Here is an 18,545-nt window from a genome sequence, read left to right as displayed (position 1 = left end):
AAAACAAATCAAAATCACAGCTTTTCATCTAACCAGTTGCTGATTGGCTGACATTAGAATATATCCTGTCGTTTCCAGGTAAGTGCCACCGAAAAAACAACCAAAAAACTTGAGATGAAAACTCTCAATATGACACTAACAAAGTTGAAGCTAAAGTATTAGCATGGAGAACGGGATTATGATCTGTGTGTTCTCATTGCCAAGCCAATCTCCTAAAGACAATATTTGACAATACTTTTCAACTGACTGAGTAGCTACAGAAAAAAAGAAACATCTCTCCACTGGTCTTTCAGTTTCAATAAAACAGCTGGTTAGCTTTCCAAATGAAAACCCATGTGAGCAGCTAGTCTCTGTTAGCATGTACTTGCTAAGAGCTAACTGGGATGACATAATGGGAAAGAATACGTGCATCCATTGCTTATCTAGCCGTCCACACCCTCTTCACCTTCCCTGCAATGTCATCTCTCTCCATCTGCACTCGTTCCTTATCTGTCTCCTCGCTTCATAGTGTTTTGGTTTTAATGTTACACTTCCAGCTGATTCCTCTCTCTTCATACCTCTCCCACCCTGCACCCTATCCTCTGTACGTAGGCTGGGTTTTAATGGTTGCTATGGCGTGCATGTGACTCCCGACAGGCTTCGGCTCGTCATTACCTCTGCACCCTTTATTCTGTACCCTTATCTTTCTCCAATTAAGTCAGGGTTCATGGGCATCCATCAACAGGTGTAGCAACACGCCTGACATGTGCTGCCATCCAACCGTGGCCACGCACACAAACACTCCCCAAAGTTTGTATTGCTTATGATCACATTCATTCAGAATTATAGTCCCCAATAATCATTGTGTCCCTCGCAATGAATAACAGCAACCAGCAGGAAGGCAAACACTCACAAATATGGGCTTTTACGACTTAATTTCGCCTCTCAGAAGTCAACAGGCAGACTTCAACACTTAATTACAGATTATTTTAAATTCTGAAAAGCTATAATCCACATTGAACGCACACAATGGAGTCAATAATTTACATCAAAGGACTGAAACCTCCTGTCATTATCAATGTGATGTGCAGGCCTCTTAATGATGGACAAGCCCAAAACAACAACAACGTTTAGCCTATAAAAGTAATGTGCATACGATCAGGTAACAAAAGCATGCACACACATTATCCACACAAAGTCATGATGTCTTCTGTGAGTTCCTCCAGAAAGAAGTGTCTGTCAATAAAATGCATAGTTTAAAATAGATCTGGAAAATGTTGGGGTACTATAAGATGTAAAATGCACCGGCAAAAGTCAGTGCAGAATCATGAATACATCTGTCATACAAAGACTGAAAATAACCAGCTAAGATAAGACCGACCTACACATATGGACGTTAACTAACTGTGCTATTTTGTCACCTTTATTAACACGACCCAAATCTTGAGACAGGTTATTCTGAGATACTATTAAGTCATTTAAAAAAGGGAGAAGTTAACTGAAAGATGGCACACCCTGATTAACAAGATGGTCAAGTCTGAAGGAAAAATGTTGCATCCCTGTGCTCTGAATTAGCTTCTTTAAAAAGGCAGACTGAAATGTTTTAATGCTGAGAAATAAAAAGGGTTTAAGGCGAGGTTTTAATCTCCTCTAAATCATTCACACAGTGGCTTGTCAGGGCACTGCCGTGACCTCTGACCCGCCTCAGAGAGTCGCTCAGGATTAAAACAAACAAAAAGGTTGTCTCCGCTGCTTCCAATACACAGCGGCGACATGTCAACATCACATGTCTATTTGTGTAAAGTGTAAAGCAATTTTTCAGGACAACCAGCACTTCAGGCGTCTCACTTTCAAAAGAAAGACTCATCTTGATCTTTTCAAATGCAATCTTCTTTCATCTAGAATAAGAAGACAAGCTTTTTTCAACTATAGTTCCATTTATTCATCCACCGCTACAGGCCAGTCTCAAATCTGCCTAACACTCTAGCTATTTGAAGACGTGATCCTGTTTTCTTGGAAGGTGTGGCCTGCCATTTTTATAACGTTTCACAGATTGATTAGTTAATTGGGAAAACAGTTGAATGAAAGCTGTTCTTTCTGGTATGAAAGCTCAGTGGTAAGTATGGCTGTTTCATCAGAATATTATATCCCTTGTATTGCCAACGTTATGATATATGCGGAAACTCTGACACAATAGGGCTTTGGTTTGTTTCAATTCAGCTGTCTGCTAGATATAAGACGATATGAAATGCCCATTTGACACAATAAGCAACATATATAGTCTCCGTCAATGACACAACTCACATTCTACCATCAAGTTTGAGAATATGTTACATTGAAAAGACAGAAAATAGGTCCCTGTTAACATTTATTGCTTTATTCTTGTATTTTCCCTGTTGATTCATTTCAGCTGAGCGTCAGGTTCTCCCTGAGCCTATTGGAGTCGATTCAGATCACCTGTCGGCTGCCAATTAAGAATCCAGAGCAGCTTAGCATTTCCCCCTCTCGGCCAATCAGATGTGACAACGCCCTTTTCTTTAGGGCTTAAGAGAGGAGAGCTGCACACTGTGCTCATCATGCCTCCCCTTAATGCACACATTATTTCAGCAGATACAGTCAGACTTATTCACGGTCTCTGATCGTTGGAATGAAAAGCAAGAATCAATTTAAGTAGTTTTTGTGCAAGAGCTTGTCCCTTTTTCTTTTGACGTCTTTGTGCTTCTTTCTCTTTACAAGTTTTCCACAAGCTTTGAATGCGAACAACCTGAAAGTGTGTTTAAAATAAATTATTTACGGGCCGCTGTAAAGAGCGGTCAGTTTAGAAACCTCTAAAAGACGAGACGTGTCTAACAGAGTTTATCGTGGACGTTAGGTTGTGGAGGTTCATCAGACATCCTAAGTGACTTAAAGCTGATCAGTGTCAGATCATAGTCTGGCTGCACACACACACACACAGACACAGACACACACAACACACACACACACACACAGGAAGAAGCCTGCTGTCCAAATGAAGTGCACATTCCTCACGCTGTTTTCAAACTTGTATTGATTTATATTGTGTTTTCCATAAAGATAGACTCAATAGAGACATATCTTTCCCTGTTGACATTTATATTTATGTATACTTCCTTCTGTTGTATCCTCCTCCCGTTGCCTCACTCTGTTTCTGTCCCTTAATAGATTGATATATTAGAAAGTATCCTAATTTGATCTGGATATTTTCTGAATACATTTATTTTCTTCTGAGAAAATATGTATTTGGTTTTACTGAATATTTTAGATTTTTAGTCTATGTTTTAATTCTTGTACACTGTCCGTAATTGTTTCTATTTTATTTGTTAATTCATGTGTGATACCTTGTTCACACACTGCTGGGACAAACCAGTGCTTATCGTGAATCAATAAAGTATATCTTATCTAATCGGTGAGTTGAAGCTTCAAACGCGTCTGTCACTCAGACTGCACTTCCTGTATTTATCATCCTGCCGCTTCAGCAAATGAATAAATCCTCCTCCGGTGTCCTTTACAGTTTAACCTTACATGATCACATATGTCTTATCAACCACACCCTCCTCTAATCTATCAGCCAATCACAGCCCTCCCCCTCCTCCTCCTCACCGTGCACTCCATCTCCTCCGGCTCTGGTTTGATCTGTACCGAGGGCATGACTGCTACCTCCTCCTCTTCCTCCTTCGCCTCCACAGAGGGTGTCGCCACTTCCTCGCACACTTCCTCACACACTTCCTCTTCCTCCTTTGGCAGGCCGAGGCCTGGTGGCCGGCTCCTCCTCTTCCTCCTGCCTGTCCTCCTCTTCCTCCTGCTTCTCCTCCTCTTCCGGCGGCGGCGGGGATGCTGATGGCGGCGGCGGCTGTTGCTTCAGGTTGCTCTGCTTGGCCGCGCTCCTCTGCTTCCTCTGGCCGCCGGCGGCACTCTTCTTCTGCTTAGGAGTTGACTGGCACTGGAGGAGGAGGAAAAGATACAAGGTGAGAGGGATCCATGATCCAGAGAGGAAGGAGAAGGAAGGTGATTAGGGAGGGGGTTGGGGAGAAATGGCAGAAAAACAGGGGGAAGGAAGGGTGAGAACAATGTGGAAAAAAGCCAAAACTTCCAGGCCAGGGGAGAGGGTGAAAGGAAGGGATTTGCTAGAAGATTTCAGGAAGGAATGGGGAGGGAAGTGGGCCAGGGGGAGAGGAAGAGGAGGAAAGAAAATGTGAGGAGGAAGACAGGTAGGATAGACAGGAAATGCTAGAGTTTGGAGAGAGTGAAAGCATGATTACCTCAGCTCTAAAAGATGGCTAAATGAAACCCACTGCCAGAAGAGGGGGGTAAAAACACACACACATTCTGCTTTTAAAAAAAAAAAGATAGAAAATGAAAGGCACAGAGAGAGAGAGACAAAAGGCCTAATCCTGAGGCTGCCAGTGAGGGAATGAGAGTGAAAGAGAAATAACAGAGAGCAAGGGAGAGCAGGGAGGAGTAGCCGTGAACTGACCCCTCCCTCGCTTTCAGTGCAGGCAGGCGGACACACCCTTATCTGGAAGCCGAGCGAGAGAGAGACACACACACACACATGCATAGAGAGCTAGAGAGGGGAGTGCCGAGGCAAAGGGACACACACACTTCTAGAAATGCACACACCCCTTCTCTGCCTTTTTCTGTCTCCATTTTCCCTCCATGTCCACTTTCTTTTTCAGACCAAATGTACTGTGAGATTGTGTTTTAGAATTAGCAAATTGTGGAAGAAATTATTCATATTTGAGCTGAAAATGTAAAATATTTGCCAAATATATAAAGGCATTGTAGGGTAGGCAATCAACTATTACCCAACTACTATCACAAATAATAACTACAGCTGGTGGATGAAAGGAATCAAAATGTAGTGAGAATAATTTAGACAGAAAATCCATTTCAATCTGCCTGTGGTTTTGAAAGAGATCTCCATCAGGAATTGATTCAAACTGTCTGAAAATGCTGTGTACTCTTAAATATTTCAAAAATGACCAGCATTAAGACTCAAAACAGATCAGATCATGTAGAGAATATAAAGAAGATTTCTTGGGAGCCGAAATATGACTTGAATGATCTGAAAATCTAATATTCTGCTCAAGAAACACTTCATTGAGGGTGTACCTTCCCTATCCCTTAAAACCCAGATATGACATCTAATAACGGTCTTCTGGTCTCCTCTGATTTACGGTCCACCGGGGGTCATGACCTACAGCAAAAAAAAACTGCTTCTCTGGACATGTGGAAGTTGTAAAACAGATGACTTCCCTCCCGTTTTTTTTTTCTCTTCCCCTTTAAGCTCAGCTGATGCGAATGTGGTTACAGGCAGCTCTTCAGTGGAACTTTCCAAAAAAAGAACCGTGACTTTGAGAGAGTGTTGAAACTGATCGCCACACTGACCCATCGAGCACACTTTAGTGCTGATCACAACTTCCTGTGTGAGCGCGCTACAGACAGGAAGTGACGGTGAAAGGCCTGCACAGCTTTTCTGTCTTTCTCACAGAAAAAAGATCAAAGATAGCGCTCCACTTCCTGTCTGCAGTGAGGACACTAACTCGCTGCATATTGTGGGAAATACAGCGAACACCTTTACAGCCACATGCCTCGAGAAACTGATTCCAAAACAGAAAGTAGACTATGCACATTACTCAAATAAAGAGCGCCTTGTTGATTCAGTATATGTCTCCACCAATCACAGATCTGATACACAAACTAAACATCCATGTGGGGTCAGATGAGTAAATTCACGTGGAAACAACAACTGGAAAACCAATTTTTTCAAGCGATCTGAGAAACAAAACACTAAATATCCTCTCTGCTGGGTCCGTGTTGTTTCCACAGGACGACTCACAGCTCCTGAACACACCACACTCTGACTAACTCAGGAAATAGGACCATTGGAGCACCATTTTCCTCCATTAACCCAATCTAAATGTACTTACTGTACTCCAGATATTGCTAATAAGCATCGCCACAGAGCTGATTGTCCTTCTTTATCCTGAATCCAGTGCTGAGAGAAGCCTTGAAGGTAAATCCAGTTAATCCAACAACATTTTCTGGTTGTTTTCTGTAGTTTTGCAAGCCTACATGTGTCCAAGCAATGGATTCCACAGTGAGGTGTGGCCTCAGCCAATCAGCCTGGGTGTGGCTGCAACACCACCCCTCCCACACACACACACACACACACACACACACACACACAGACACAGAGGACACATGCTGGTCTCAGTCCCATTGTGATGGGACAGAGCCCCCTCTGTGTGTCAAAACAAAGGTAAAAGCAGCTTCACTCCACACCTTCCCCCCAACCGGCAACCGGGGTCTCAAATTACAAACAACCTCCCTGAAATATCTCAGAGTGTCTCCTGCTTTACTTCATCTCTCTTTATTGTGCGGCGTAATTTTATAGCAGATGTTTTAAAGCCATCTGAAAGAAATAAGGGCAACATTAGGTCCTGGAAATGTGTCAACAGGAGCAGAATACGGCCCACAATGCACTGCAGCTCAAAGATTAGTTTGTAGTGAATCTATTGATTTATTTTATTTACACACCAAGATGATTTCCAACTACAGCTGCTCTGAAATGGTAATACATTATTAAGTCTGGCAACGTGTGGAGTTCCTGTTATAAGGAAGTAGATGCACTTTAAAGCATCAGCTAAACAAATATAATGTGAGTACTTTTACTCGACATTAATCCAATAACAAAGCTCCCTACAATTCTGAGGAACTACTTCTTTGCGTATTTACAATTTATGCTACCTTATACTTTTACTCCCCTGCATTTATTTGACAGCTTTAGCTAATTTACAAACACAAATTATAAGACCCAATCATTAACTAATAAAACAGCTTTTTATATAATTATTGGCTAAAATATCAAGTAAGTACAACTGGATCCTCAAGTACTGACTTAAGTACAATTTGGAGGTACTTTACTAGAGTATTTCAACTTTAAGCTACTTTGTACTTCTATTCCACTACAGTTCAGAAGTTTATATTGTACATTTACTCGACTACCTTTATTTAATACCTTTCTTTACAGATAAAGATTAATGATAAACAATAGGATTATCACTTTCAAATACTTTACATACACCTGGAGTAAATCCACAATACACTTTAATGATCAATCATTATAAAACATATCAGAGATATTATTCTGAAATGGACCAATCAGACAATGACTACTTTTACTGTTGCTACTTTAAGTACATTTAGAGGAGAGTACTTTCTACTTTCACTGGAGGAACATTTAGAATACTTTTACTGTGACAGAGTATTCCTACACTCTGGTACTTCTACTTTACTCAAGTACAAGACCTGAGTACTTCTACTTTTACTCAAGTACAAGATCTGAGTACTTCTACTTTACTCAAGTACAAGATCTGAGTACTTCTACTTTTACTCAAGTACAAGACCTGAGTACTTCTACTTTTACAAGACCTGAGTTCTTCTACTTTTACTCAAGTACAAGACCTGAGTACTTCTACTTTTACTCAAGTACAACATCTGAGTACTTCTACTTTTACTCAAGTACAAGACCTGAGTACTTCTACTTTTACTCAAGTACAAGACCTGAGTACTTTTACTTTCACTCAAGTACAAGACCTGAGTACTTCTACTTTTACAAGACCTGAGTTCTTCTACTTTTACTCAAGTACAAGATCTGAGTACTTCTACTTTTTCTCAAAGTTCTGAGTACTTCTACTTTTACTCGAGTACATGTCCTGAGTACTTCTCCCCCCTCTGCCCTTCACCAGCTGTGATGAACACATGAATGCATCAATAGTCATGAAGCAGAAATGTACTATGTGGTGCCATTTTCAATAAATGTTTTGATGCATATATACTCAATCAACACACTGTGTACAGGACATTTACTTGTACCAGAGTATTTGAAAAAAATATGGCTGAAGTACTTTGTACATCACCGATTACAGGACAGGAAACATTATGCAACACTCAAATACGTAGCTATATGCAAATTGTAGCTCGATAGTGGAAACACGTTAAGGTCTGTGGATTCCAAGAATTGAACAGGATGTGAAGAGAGAGAAACTCTGAACCTCCTGTGAAGTCCGTTCTCTTATTTTCCGACATGGTCTCTCTCTTTCACATCACTTTTAAGGGGATTGGTTTCCAAACTGTTCTCGTTACCATATGTTTTCCTCTGTGATTGGCCTCTTTCCTCTGTCTTTCATGTTGAACCTGCACACTCTGAGGAGGTAGCATCCCATCATCTATCAGACATCCTCATCACCTCCTGTTGATGTCTCATCAAGATGTAAATGTGCCCGACAGAGAAAATGCCACCAGTGATCTGCTGCTGTTGCTCACACAATGCAAACGTCTTTCCCCCCCTCAAGCCATAAAGAGGACATATTCTGCTCATTTTAAGGTCCTATTTGTGTGTAGTGTCTCTACTGGGACATGTCTCCATGCTTTAATGTTTAAAAAGCTCTTAATTTGTCTAATCCTGCCTGTGCTGCAACTGGCTCTGTTGTGATTGGTCAACTGCTTAGAGAGGTCCCACCCCTTAGCCTATCACGTACAATGTGTTGCAGGGCTAGCCGATAGAAGCGTGAGTGTATAGGGATGTGACTATTTTACAGAAGTATACAAAGGAGTGGGGGGGGGAGAGAGGAAACACAGGGATTTTAGCCTCTGCAGACCATTTACATGCACTAAAAATGATACAACTCACTACAGGAAATAGAGCCTCTTTTACAAGATAATGGAGGGATTTTTGCAAACGTAGAATAAATCAGAGGAAGTGTTTGACAGGCATGAGCCGAAGAGCGTCTTTTAGTCGGAAAGGTGTCATTGTTGACAATTCTAGGTGAGTCAGACTGTCTTCAGGAGGGATGATTTGTTTTGGTCTGCTGGATAGAAACCGGCTCAGCTCAAGCACAAAACTCCAGCAGCGGCTTTGAAGAAGCTACTAACTTTTTTAAAGGCTTTCAAACCCAGCAGTTTGGTATTCTCCATGTTTGATCTTTTCCTAACACACATTTGGGTTTAGAAAGGACAATTTCCGATTAAAAGAACCACACTTAAGATATGTTGACACATGTTGTTTACAGAGTCCAGAGTAATTCAGCTCCTGGGGGAATAAAGTGCTGGAGGCAGACCTGGATCAGAGAGGATTTGGGAATGATTCCTCAGCATTTGTTTAAATCTAATGTGGAGCTCAGGCTAGGTGGAGCTCAGACGGAGATGTGTAAGCAGTAGATCAAAGGAGAAACACTCCAAATTGAAATTCTAAGTCGTCTGAACTTTCTGAAGGATAAAAAAAAAACACACCCAGAGTACAAGAAGAAGCAAACACTGAGAATCTCTGGCAAAGCCGACTTGATCCACATCTGCCGGCAAACAGGCAGTCAAGGAGCAGGACTACAGAGAGGGAGCCAGGAGAGAGAGAGAGTGTGTTGTGAAGAAAAGGAGCATTAACAAGTAGTGAGAGACTGAGTGTGTGTGTGTGTGTGTGTGTGTGTGTGTGTGTGTGTGTGTGTGTGTGTGTGTGTGTGTGTGTGTGTGTGTGTGTGTGTGTGTGTGTGCAAGGGTCCCACTGTGGAGTTCCAGGAATTAAAAGGGTGGGGTGGGTGTGACCGTGCCTGTGATCCCACCACAGGAAGTGAGGGTGGGGGAGGAGAGGAGGGGGAGGGACAGACAGACAGACAGACAGACAGACAGAACTAACCTCTCTCTGACCCGGCCAGATTCCAAGATTCCAAGTGTATATATATATATATAGTATTTCATTTTATATTGTATAAATGTTTTTATTTATATATTTGTTCCATTCAGAAACGGACGAACTGCCACAAAACTCAATATTTTCTGTAAAAAATACATTATTCTGATTAGATGAACTGTACTGCTTGAAGCCCTTCATGCAAACAGTAAGACCATGTTTACACGGAAACGATCTGAATAGAAAACGCAAAAGTTGCGGGGGGGGGGGGGGGGGGGGTCTGCATGTGGCTAGGTGGTGGTGTGAAACACTGCCACACAACACCAAGTCCACGCGGTTCTCCCAGGTCTCGTCCAAAGCCGTCTGGTTCGCCTCCGACGAATTGGTGCATCAACAATTTGATGGAGGTATTAATGCGCCTTCTCTGTTCAGTAATACCATCTGTAAAGGTTCGGTACAACTGCTGAAAAGACTCTTAGATGTTTATTACAGCTGCTAGGGCAACTTTAAGGTCCGACGGATGGAAATAATCCGACACGTGTGTTGTTACTTTCCTGTACTGGCGCATGCCTGTGACGTAAACGCTGACGCGACGTGAACAGATCGGAGCAGGCTTTTTCGTTTGAACCCTTTAGACGGGAACGCGATGGTGGAGCGTTTTAAGATTTCCACTCTGGAGGCCGGTTTCACTTGTTTGCGTTTTTAAGCCCCAAAAACGCCGTCGCCGTCCAAACGAAAGGCACATCCGGTCAAATATGTTGTGGGTTTCACCCGCGAGCGCTGTCGTGTAAACAGGGCCTAAGTCTAGGGTAGAGTTTTCATTCATTTTTGATATATCGACCATTTATTCAGTTTAAATTATCATCATAAACAATGACAAGAAGTCCTCAACGATTCCTTGAGTGGTTGACGGATAGGAGGTATTCACACCGACCGCACGGTGCATTTTAAATCTGCATATCAGCTGAACACGTGTCCCTGAGTGTGTGCAGACTGTGTGTTTTGTAGAGTCGTTCTGCAGCCGGCCACCAGAGGATCTGCCTCTGAGCCTCGAACAGGCCGATCTCTACATTTTAAAAATCTATTTTTACCCGGTGAGGACTCAGTGAGCGTGAACACTGCCTCATCCTCTCACGGGTCGCGCATTCACACCCGCTCACAACAAGCAGTCTGTTACTGCGGTGGGGTGGGGAGGGGGGTCATTCACTGCCTGGGACCTGCTCTGGGATTCAAACCCGGCCACTATATGTCTTTGAAATATGATCTAGAATAAAACAATACATGAAGGTAGACGGCAGTGAGGACAGAGAAGTGATGGAGAGCTGACAGGAGGAGAGCTCTTCGAACACACTGAGAAAAGTAAAGGTGAACATAGTATCGTGTGTCTCTGTGAAGGCCGGTTTTATGTCCTATAGTTTTTACACCAGGGACAGCAGAGACTTTATATTCTGTGATCAAGTGTATTAACACATGATGAGTGATCACACAGACGTCTGTAAGATAGTCTTACAAGTGTTGCTTCACTTTAACGTAAGACTGTGACTTCATATGTCATTGTCTGTCGGGAGACTTTTTGAGGGCTCTTTTCTCATTCTTGCATCATATCGGAGGACCTGGTGAAGAAACGTTTATTCCGACAGGTATATTTTCTACTATTTTATTTCTATTGAGATGTTTACATTTTGAATTGTTAATTTCTAGTTTTGTAATCTGACTGTACAATGTTTTTTTATGCTGCTGCAACGCAAACAAATCCCAAATTGGGATCAATAAAGTACTTATCTATCTATTTACCAAATATTCAAATATGTATTCCCTCTGGAGACCAGTTTAAAAGCGTTAAGGTGGACAAAATGATCACAGGTCTACTCTAAAGTACTCCAATATAAAGTTTAGTGGTTCTGTATCGATTCTCCAAACACAGTATCTGCTCTGTGCCGAACCTATTGCCCTTTTTGCCCCAAACATCTACCTTTCTTTCCTCAGATTGTAAGCATATCGTGGTGCGTTCTTTCTGACAGATTTTCCTGAAATCAGATTTCGAAAAAAGTCAAACATAGCACCTTTCTTTCAGAGTGTACCGTGTATCGACCCCCTGTGTCATCATACCGTCAGATGTTTGTCCATACGGTTTTCTGATGGACATTTCGAGAATAATCAAACCCATAACCAGCTGATTTAAATCTGTAATTATATGAAGGCTCATTGGAAATGAAAACTCCCACTGAGCTTATTTCTTACAGCGTGTGAGAGAGAGAGAGAGGGTGGGACAGAGACTATCTGGGTCAGTGCTCTCCTCTCTGTCACTGCTGCCTCTCCAACACCCCCGGCCCTGTGTGTGTGTGTGTGTGTGTGTGTGTGTGTGTTTTGGGTGGGGGGAGGGAGGATTGCCCCACTCAGCCTCACTCTATTCCCACACACACACACACACACACACACACACACACACACATATACGTGGTTCGTGTCCCCACACCCATGAACGCACACGTAGCCATTTCCTCATACAGTTACAAAAAGCCTGTCGAAGAAACACACACTTTCACACACACAGCATTCAGTGTTTTCCATCAAAAATGCAGATGAACATTTTCAGATTTTGTCTACTTCTGTCAGAGTATTTTAAAGTAATGTTTTTTAACTTTGCATCAGCAGCAGCAGCAGCATCTGTTCGGGGTTAACTGTCAGTGGATGCAACGCGGAGTAAAGTCAGCAGAAGGAAGGGAAGGAAAATAACCCGAAGGCAGACGGGTTTTCCTCCCCAATATGACCGCCTGGTCCTACCACCGGGGCTCCACTTTCAGTTCTTAGCCGATATGAAACGATTATAAGTCAGTATTTTAGCTGCAAAAGCATTCAAAGCTTGGGCTCAGTCGTCATGGATGGATATGCATCTTAATTGATTATGGAAAGAGACATTTAGGAACAAGATGGGAGCTTTTTCTCCTTCACAAGTCTGTCGAGGCCTTGGTGGTGATGCTGCAACAAGGCGGCCCATTGCCCAGTGCTGCAGCCTTTGTGTTGTTTACATTGGAGGCAATGGAGGTGACACACTTCTTGCCAACAAACTGTACGGCAGCTGCCAGAAACATTTGGACATGACAGCGAATTTGGTTTTATATTTGGCCAGTTATCGATGAGGGAAAGAAAAATACACTTGAAGGCCGTCGTCCCGATATTAGAGACACAGCTGTGACTTGTGTAAATAACACTGTACTTTTAAATGGTCTCAGCTGTCGTTTGGATCTTCATTGTGTTTATTTGTCAGATCGTCAACACATTTGTCAACCTGAATATCATTTACTAGATGATTATATTCGATATTTGTTTCATTTCTACTCTTTTTATTTCCTAATTATGTTCAATGTCTTGATTTAACAAGCTGCTGTGACGAGAACATTTCCTAATCTGGGATCAATAAAGTCTATCTGATCTTACAACTTGAGAAAGATATTATGGATATTTGGCAGGAAGAACACCTCCCTGTTTAAATTGGTAGGAGGTAGAATTATTGAGGGAATGCAAATACATATTTTTATAATGTTATTGGCGAGAAAGTTGAATTAGTAGTTGTTTGAAGGAGATGTTTTTACATCATTATTAAATATTAAAGAGGAAAAAATGAACGTTTTAATAGTTTATCGAAATACGTAATTGAACTAAAATAACCTTTTATTTAATCTAAATTTTAAACATCTAATATGTTATTCAAATGCAAAAAACAATTAACCTGTATAAAATGAAAAGGACAATATTTAGAATTTTTGACTGACTTTAAAAAGGTAGACATTGTTTTTTTATATATAAACACTTAGTCGTGACGCTTGGATTAGGGGCCCAATGTCTCTCTGAAGATACCCTGCATGAGAGTTCCTGATTCCTGAGTAACTGTTGTAATAAAATACAGGACCGAAGAGACGAGTCCAGAAGAGAGGAGAACGGAAGACGGATAAGTTGGGAGAGGACAGAGAGGTCAGTTCCCATTGGTCTCCAGTTGAGGGTCCAAACATTGCACAACTCCTGTAACTGGAGTCCCTCACACACTCACACACTCAAACACACACTCACACACTCAAACACACACACACCCCTCCCCTTGCAGCCTGAGTCTGAGAGGACCCTGTTATGGAAGCAGAATGAAGGAAAAGTCGATGTGTGCTCATACTTATGGTGTGTGAGCGATCAGGGTCAGGAGCTTTTGGCCTGCACTTATTTTATAAAGTCAAATTCACACACACACACACACACACACACACACACACCACCCTCTCTCATTTTTCTTCCTCCTCCTGACCTCTCGTGTGTATATGTCAGGGTGGGGCTCGGTTAATAAGTCACAGAGATGAGACGGGCAGTTTGCTGTTCAGCGGAGCCTGGGTGGAAACTAAAGCGAACAAAAAAATATTCCCTTTCCTTCCTTTTGCTCATTGGACTTCAGATACAAGAAAGAAACAGATGGAAGCTCGACTCAGCGGATATTGAGACCAAAAAACATGAAAAATACACCCATAGTCTGCAGGTATGTGGGGGGGTGGATGCTTACAGAGGTACCAGCAGTGAAGGAAGAAGTACTCCTTAAAATAAAAATGACAGAGTCATTTTGATTTATCGGTCCAAGTGTTCCTCTCCTCTCATATGCATGTTGCCCGCCATGCTGCCGTGCCCCGAGGCCCGCTGTACCAAGCTGTGCCATCTCTATATTGTCCTGTGAGGAGGGGGGGGGGGGGGGGGGGGGGGGAGAGAACCATGGCATCAAATCAGAAGAGGAAGGAGGGGAGGAAGAAAGAAAACAAAAGGAGATGAAAGCAGGTTGGGATGAGGTGAAGAGGAGAGAGTCATGTAAGCGTAAAATAAAAAACAAAGCTAAGGAAAGGGAAGGGAAGGGAGTCTAACTTTCTCACCCTCTCTCACACAGCTGTGACCTTCTGAGCATATGTGTTCTTCCTCCCCCTCCTGCTTTACTCCTTCTCCTCTTCATAACCCTCTCACCAGCCTCCATCACCCCAACTCGGTAATTATTACATCAATCATTTCCTTATTTTATGTCCTCCAAAACAGCAAAATATGACACCTTAAAATAATTCCAATACAGCTGCAATACACAAGACATCTCATATTCATAGGAATGTATGGGCAACATAATAACAGAAATGTTTTTCATCCTCTTAAATATCAAAATTGGCCTTTTTTTTTTCATATTTCAGTTAATATATTTTAGTTTTCAACAAAACAAGACGTTATAAATATCACATTCGACTTTGAGAAACTGGAATGGACATTTCTTTCTTTTTTTGGGGGCCTTTAATAACTGATTTTTTAAAATTAATCTATAAAGTAACTGGCAGAAAAAGATGATAACAATAGTCCTAAAACATTCATAAAAATAATAAATATCCAGTAAACGTGAGAACTATGATGGTCAAACAAGCACTGAAACTCTCCTTCTTTGCACTGCAACAGAGGACCAAACTTATCTCCCCGACCACTCCCTCCCACTCCCCCACCCCTCCCTCAGACTCTTAAAGGGCCAGGGTCCTCTTTAAGCACGTTCACTGCAGAGAACAGGAGATGTGAAGCCTTGTATCACACAGCGACTGAAAGATAAGACGTGTGGAGAGACCGTGAGCCCATGGACACCCGATGATCTTGAACACCGTCATCGTGACACGATCAGGAGTCACAAGGGCAGAGAGACATACTATAAAACTCCACAATATACTCACTATAAAAGATTAAGTGAGCTCATAACATACACAACATCATGAGTACAACTGAAACCACCTCCTCCGTCCCACAGGTGTCCGTCACCTCCCTGGCTTAAAAGCACGGCTGAAACTAGGATGAAATATCTTATCAAATATATTCAGAGTCGGTCGTTCATCGACGTCACGGAGCCTTGCAGAGAAAGTCAAAACATCTCTGACAACAACAGGAGGGACGCCTGTGATCACGGGGGCAAAGGTCACGGCTGTTGCACAATATTTGCAGAACATGAAAAACAAAATGCAGAGGAAGAGGAAGGGAAGACGTTTTTTATCCAGATGAAACATTTCGTGTTAATTTGGCTTTTCCTTTTGCTTTCTATTTCTTCCTTTTCATTTCGTGAGGCTCCTTGAATGCAAATGCTGTTTGCACTTTCCCCTTTTTGTTCTCTTTGTCATCATTTTACCACAACAAGCTCACTGTTTTCATCACCTTATTGGGGGTTTTCCTCAGTTGCATTTAGATGTCTGCAAGCCTATTTGTTTCACATTCACTTAAATAAAAGAAATCAACACAATAAATCATTTTATAGCGACCAACATATGTTGAAACATGCATCTAAAAAACAATATTTGCATCTTTTCCTTCAACAAAATCAACAGTAATGTAAAGTAAGCTACCAAGTTGTGTCAAAATAAGAATAAATCAACCGTTAGAAGATCAGAAATGTGAAATCGTTCTTTGGTTTTTACTCTAACTATATGCCTGATGTTCCTCAAAATGTGTGGTAATGATAGCATTATTCTTCTCATACTGCCTGTGCTGCAGCACCTCTTTTCGCCATCTGTCTGAAACCAGAGCCCAGTCTGCTCTTATTGGTTAGCTGTTGTGATTGGTCAACCGCTGACAGATGTCCCGCCCCCTTACCCTATCACATACAATGTGTTGGAGCGCTTGTTGTTGTTGTTTAGGCGGATGCAGTTTGTCTGTGTTTGCCAGATGTTCCTGGGATTTTCCACCCTGCGTCCGCTGTGTTGACACAATGATTTTTTTGCTTCTGCTGCTCAGGCTTGAATTATTCGGCCTCTTAGTTGACTCATGTTGCTGCTGATTGGCTCCTTTATGGCCGACAGATGCTGCCTGTTGGCCACCAGCCAAGCATGACCCAACTCTGGAGTGTGTGTGTCTGTGATGCTTTTTCTTCTTCTTCTAAGATGGTTGTTGTTTGCTCCAATTCAAGTTTAAAGAAAGTCTTGTGACTCCTTAAGATGTTGGTGAGAAACAACACACACACAAACTGTATGTATGCAGAGGAGCTGGGTGTGTCTCCGTTTGGAAGAGAGAGAGAGGCAGAGAGAGCGAGCTGTTATCACACCACACCCTGCTGACGTAAATGTGGCCGCTACTTCCCTACACACCCTCTTATCCGCACAAACACACACACACCAGACAAAGTTAGTGTACTCTGCACTCACTAAAGCACATATTACCCTAACACACACACACACACACACACACACACACACACACACACACACACACACCACAATGTTGTGGTTAAAGAACTTCTGTAAAGCTCACACTGAATTCAAAGCATCTGTAGGTCAGAGTCAACCTCAAGCACCACGTTCACAGTGTGTACTTTATGGTCTGTCAGGCCGTCTGAGAAGTGCCGCTATGACTCCTTCCTCCCTATATTTTTCTATTCAATGCTACCTATTTTATACTGTTTGAATATTTACTGTAAGAGTCAATGAGTATTCAAGATATATAAGTAGGAACCAATGTTTGTTTACTCAGGTTGAGACCGTTTTTGACCACACGCACACATACACTGGTGAGTGTGTGTTTACCAAAGTGTTATAAATGTACATTTTGGTGGAAAATAAATGAAACTTGGAACTTTTTGCGAAACCTCAGAGGCTTAAAGCGTTGGCTTAGCCTCTGGATTTATATTTCTTGGCAAATAACTTGGCAATAAACCTCGAATACATTTGTTTTGCCTTCTTTTGAAACCACAAAGCGTCAAGATTAGATACAGAAACAGGAGGGAAAAGGGATAAACAAGATGAACGAGCATCATGTTTTGAGTGAATGGACATCCAGAAATGCCCCTTTCTCCAAGACAGTTATGAAAGCACACACATGTCCGACAGGTACACGTCCAGCGATGCAGGTGGAGGTCACTGCTGATTTCTCAGAGATGTCGAAGCACCTCAAGCTCAACTTCATACAAGAAAGCACATCTCCAGCGTGATCCACTGAAACCCCGGAGAACTCCTGCTGCAACGGGGATGATTGATGTCTTTTAAACAAACACAGAAGATGAAACTAATGTAAGCAAACGGCGTCATGTTTGAGTCACAGAATGAAACTCCCCAAACAGAGTGTCTATGTTAGCATATCTGTCTGGGGAATCTTTTGTTTTACAGTGTCGTTGGATTTATGAAGTTCTAGCAGGGTCATAAATATTGGATAAAAACGTACTAAATCGCCCAATTTTCCTCCCATGAAGTTGACTCACGGATTACTGGATCAACGGGCAAAAAGAAAAATCACCAATTATTATTGTAATTAATTTATAAAATGTATTTAAAGTACCTTTTCTCAGCAGAGGAATCAGAAAATGCTGTTTTTAGCCCCACAAATATTGAGATTTCTCTCGTTCTTTCACATATTAAACAATTAATCGAGAAAAGATCTGCACGTTAATGGACGACAAACATCTTTATTGGCAGCCCTGGTGGACACAAACATGCTGTGGTCATGTGATGATGACGAGCTGACTGACATCAAATATGACCCCGTTTTCACTTCCTGTTTATAAAACGGGCCTCATTGTAGTACATCTAATAATACACAAGTCATTTTAAGATGTTTAACCGTCACAAAGAGGCCCTTTTTGTTTAGCTTTGTGGGGTTTCCCTTTCCTGTAGTGTGTTTTAGTGCATGTAAATGGTCTGCAAAGGCTAAGATCTTATTGGACATTAAAGCATCCAAACGTGTCATAGTAGAGACAGAAAATACAAATATGAAACATGTTTCAGTGTGTGTGTGTGTGTTTGTGTGTGTGTGTGTGTGTGTGTGTGTGTGTGTGTGTGTGTGTGTGTGTGTGTGTGTGTGTGTGTGTGTGTGTGTGTGTGTGTGTGTGTGTGTG

The 18,545-nt window shown here is 41.9% G+C and overlaps 1 protein-coding gene across 1 annotated transcript in view; it reads right to left on the bottom strand.

Moving 5' to 3' along the window:
* The window catches only part of klf8 (Kruppel like factor 8), a 56,850-nt gene that overhangs the window by 25,816 nt on the left and 12,489 nt on the right, over window positions 1–18,545 (bottom strand). Inside the window, 2 exon segments of the mRNA XM_063894943.1 lie at window positions 3,601–3,741; window positions 3,743–3,940. Of these exon segments, the coding sequence (XP_063751013.1) occupies window positions 3,601–3,741; window positions 3,743–3,940 (339 nt within the window).

This window comes from Eleginops maclovinus, chromosome 11 (genome assembly GCF_036324505.1).
Source record: "Eleginops maclovinus isolate JMC-PN-2008 ecotype Puerto Natales chromosome 11, JC_Emac_rtc_rv5, whole genome shotgun sequence".
Lineage (NCBI taxonomy): Eukaryota > Metazoa > Chordata > Actinopteri > Perciformes > Eleginopidae > Eleginops > Eleginops maclovinus.
This window is presented reverse-complemented; position numbering and strand designations above follow the sequence as displayed.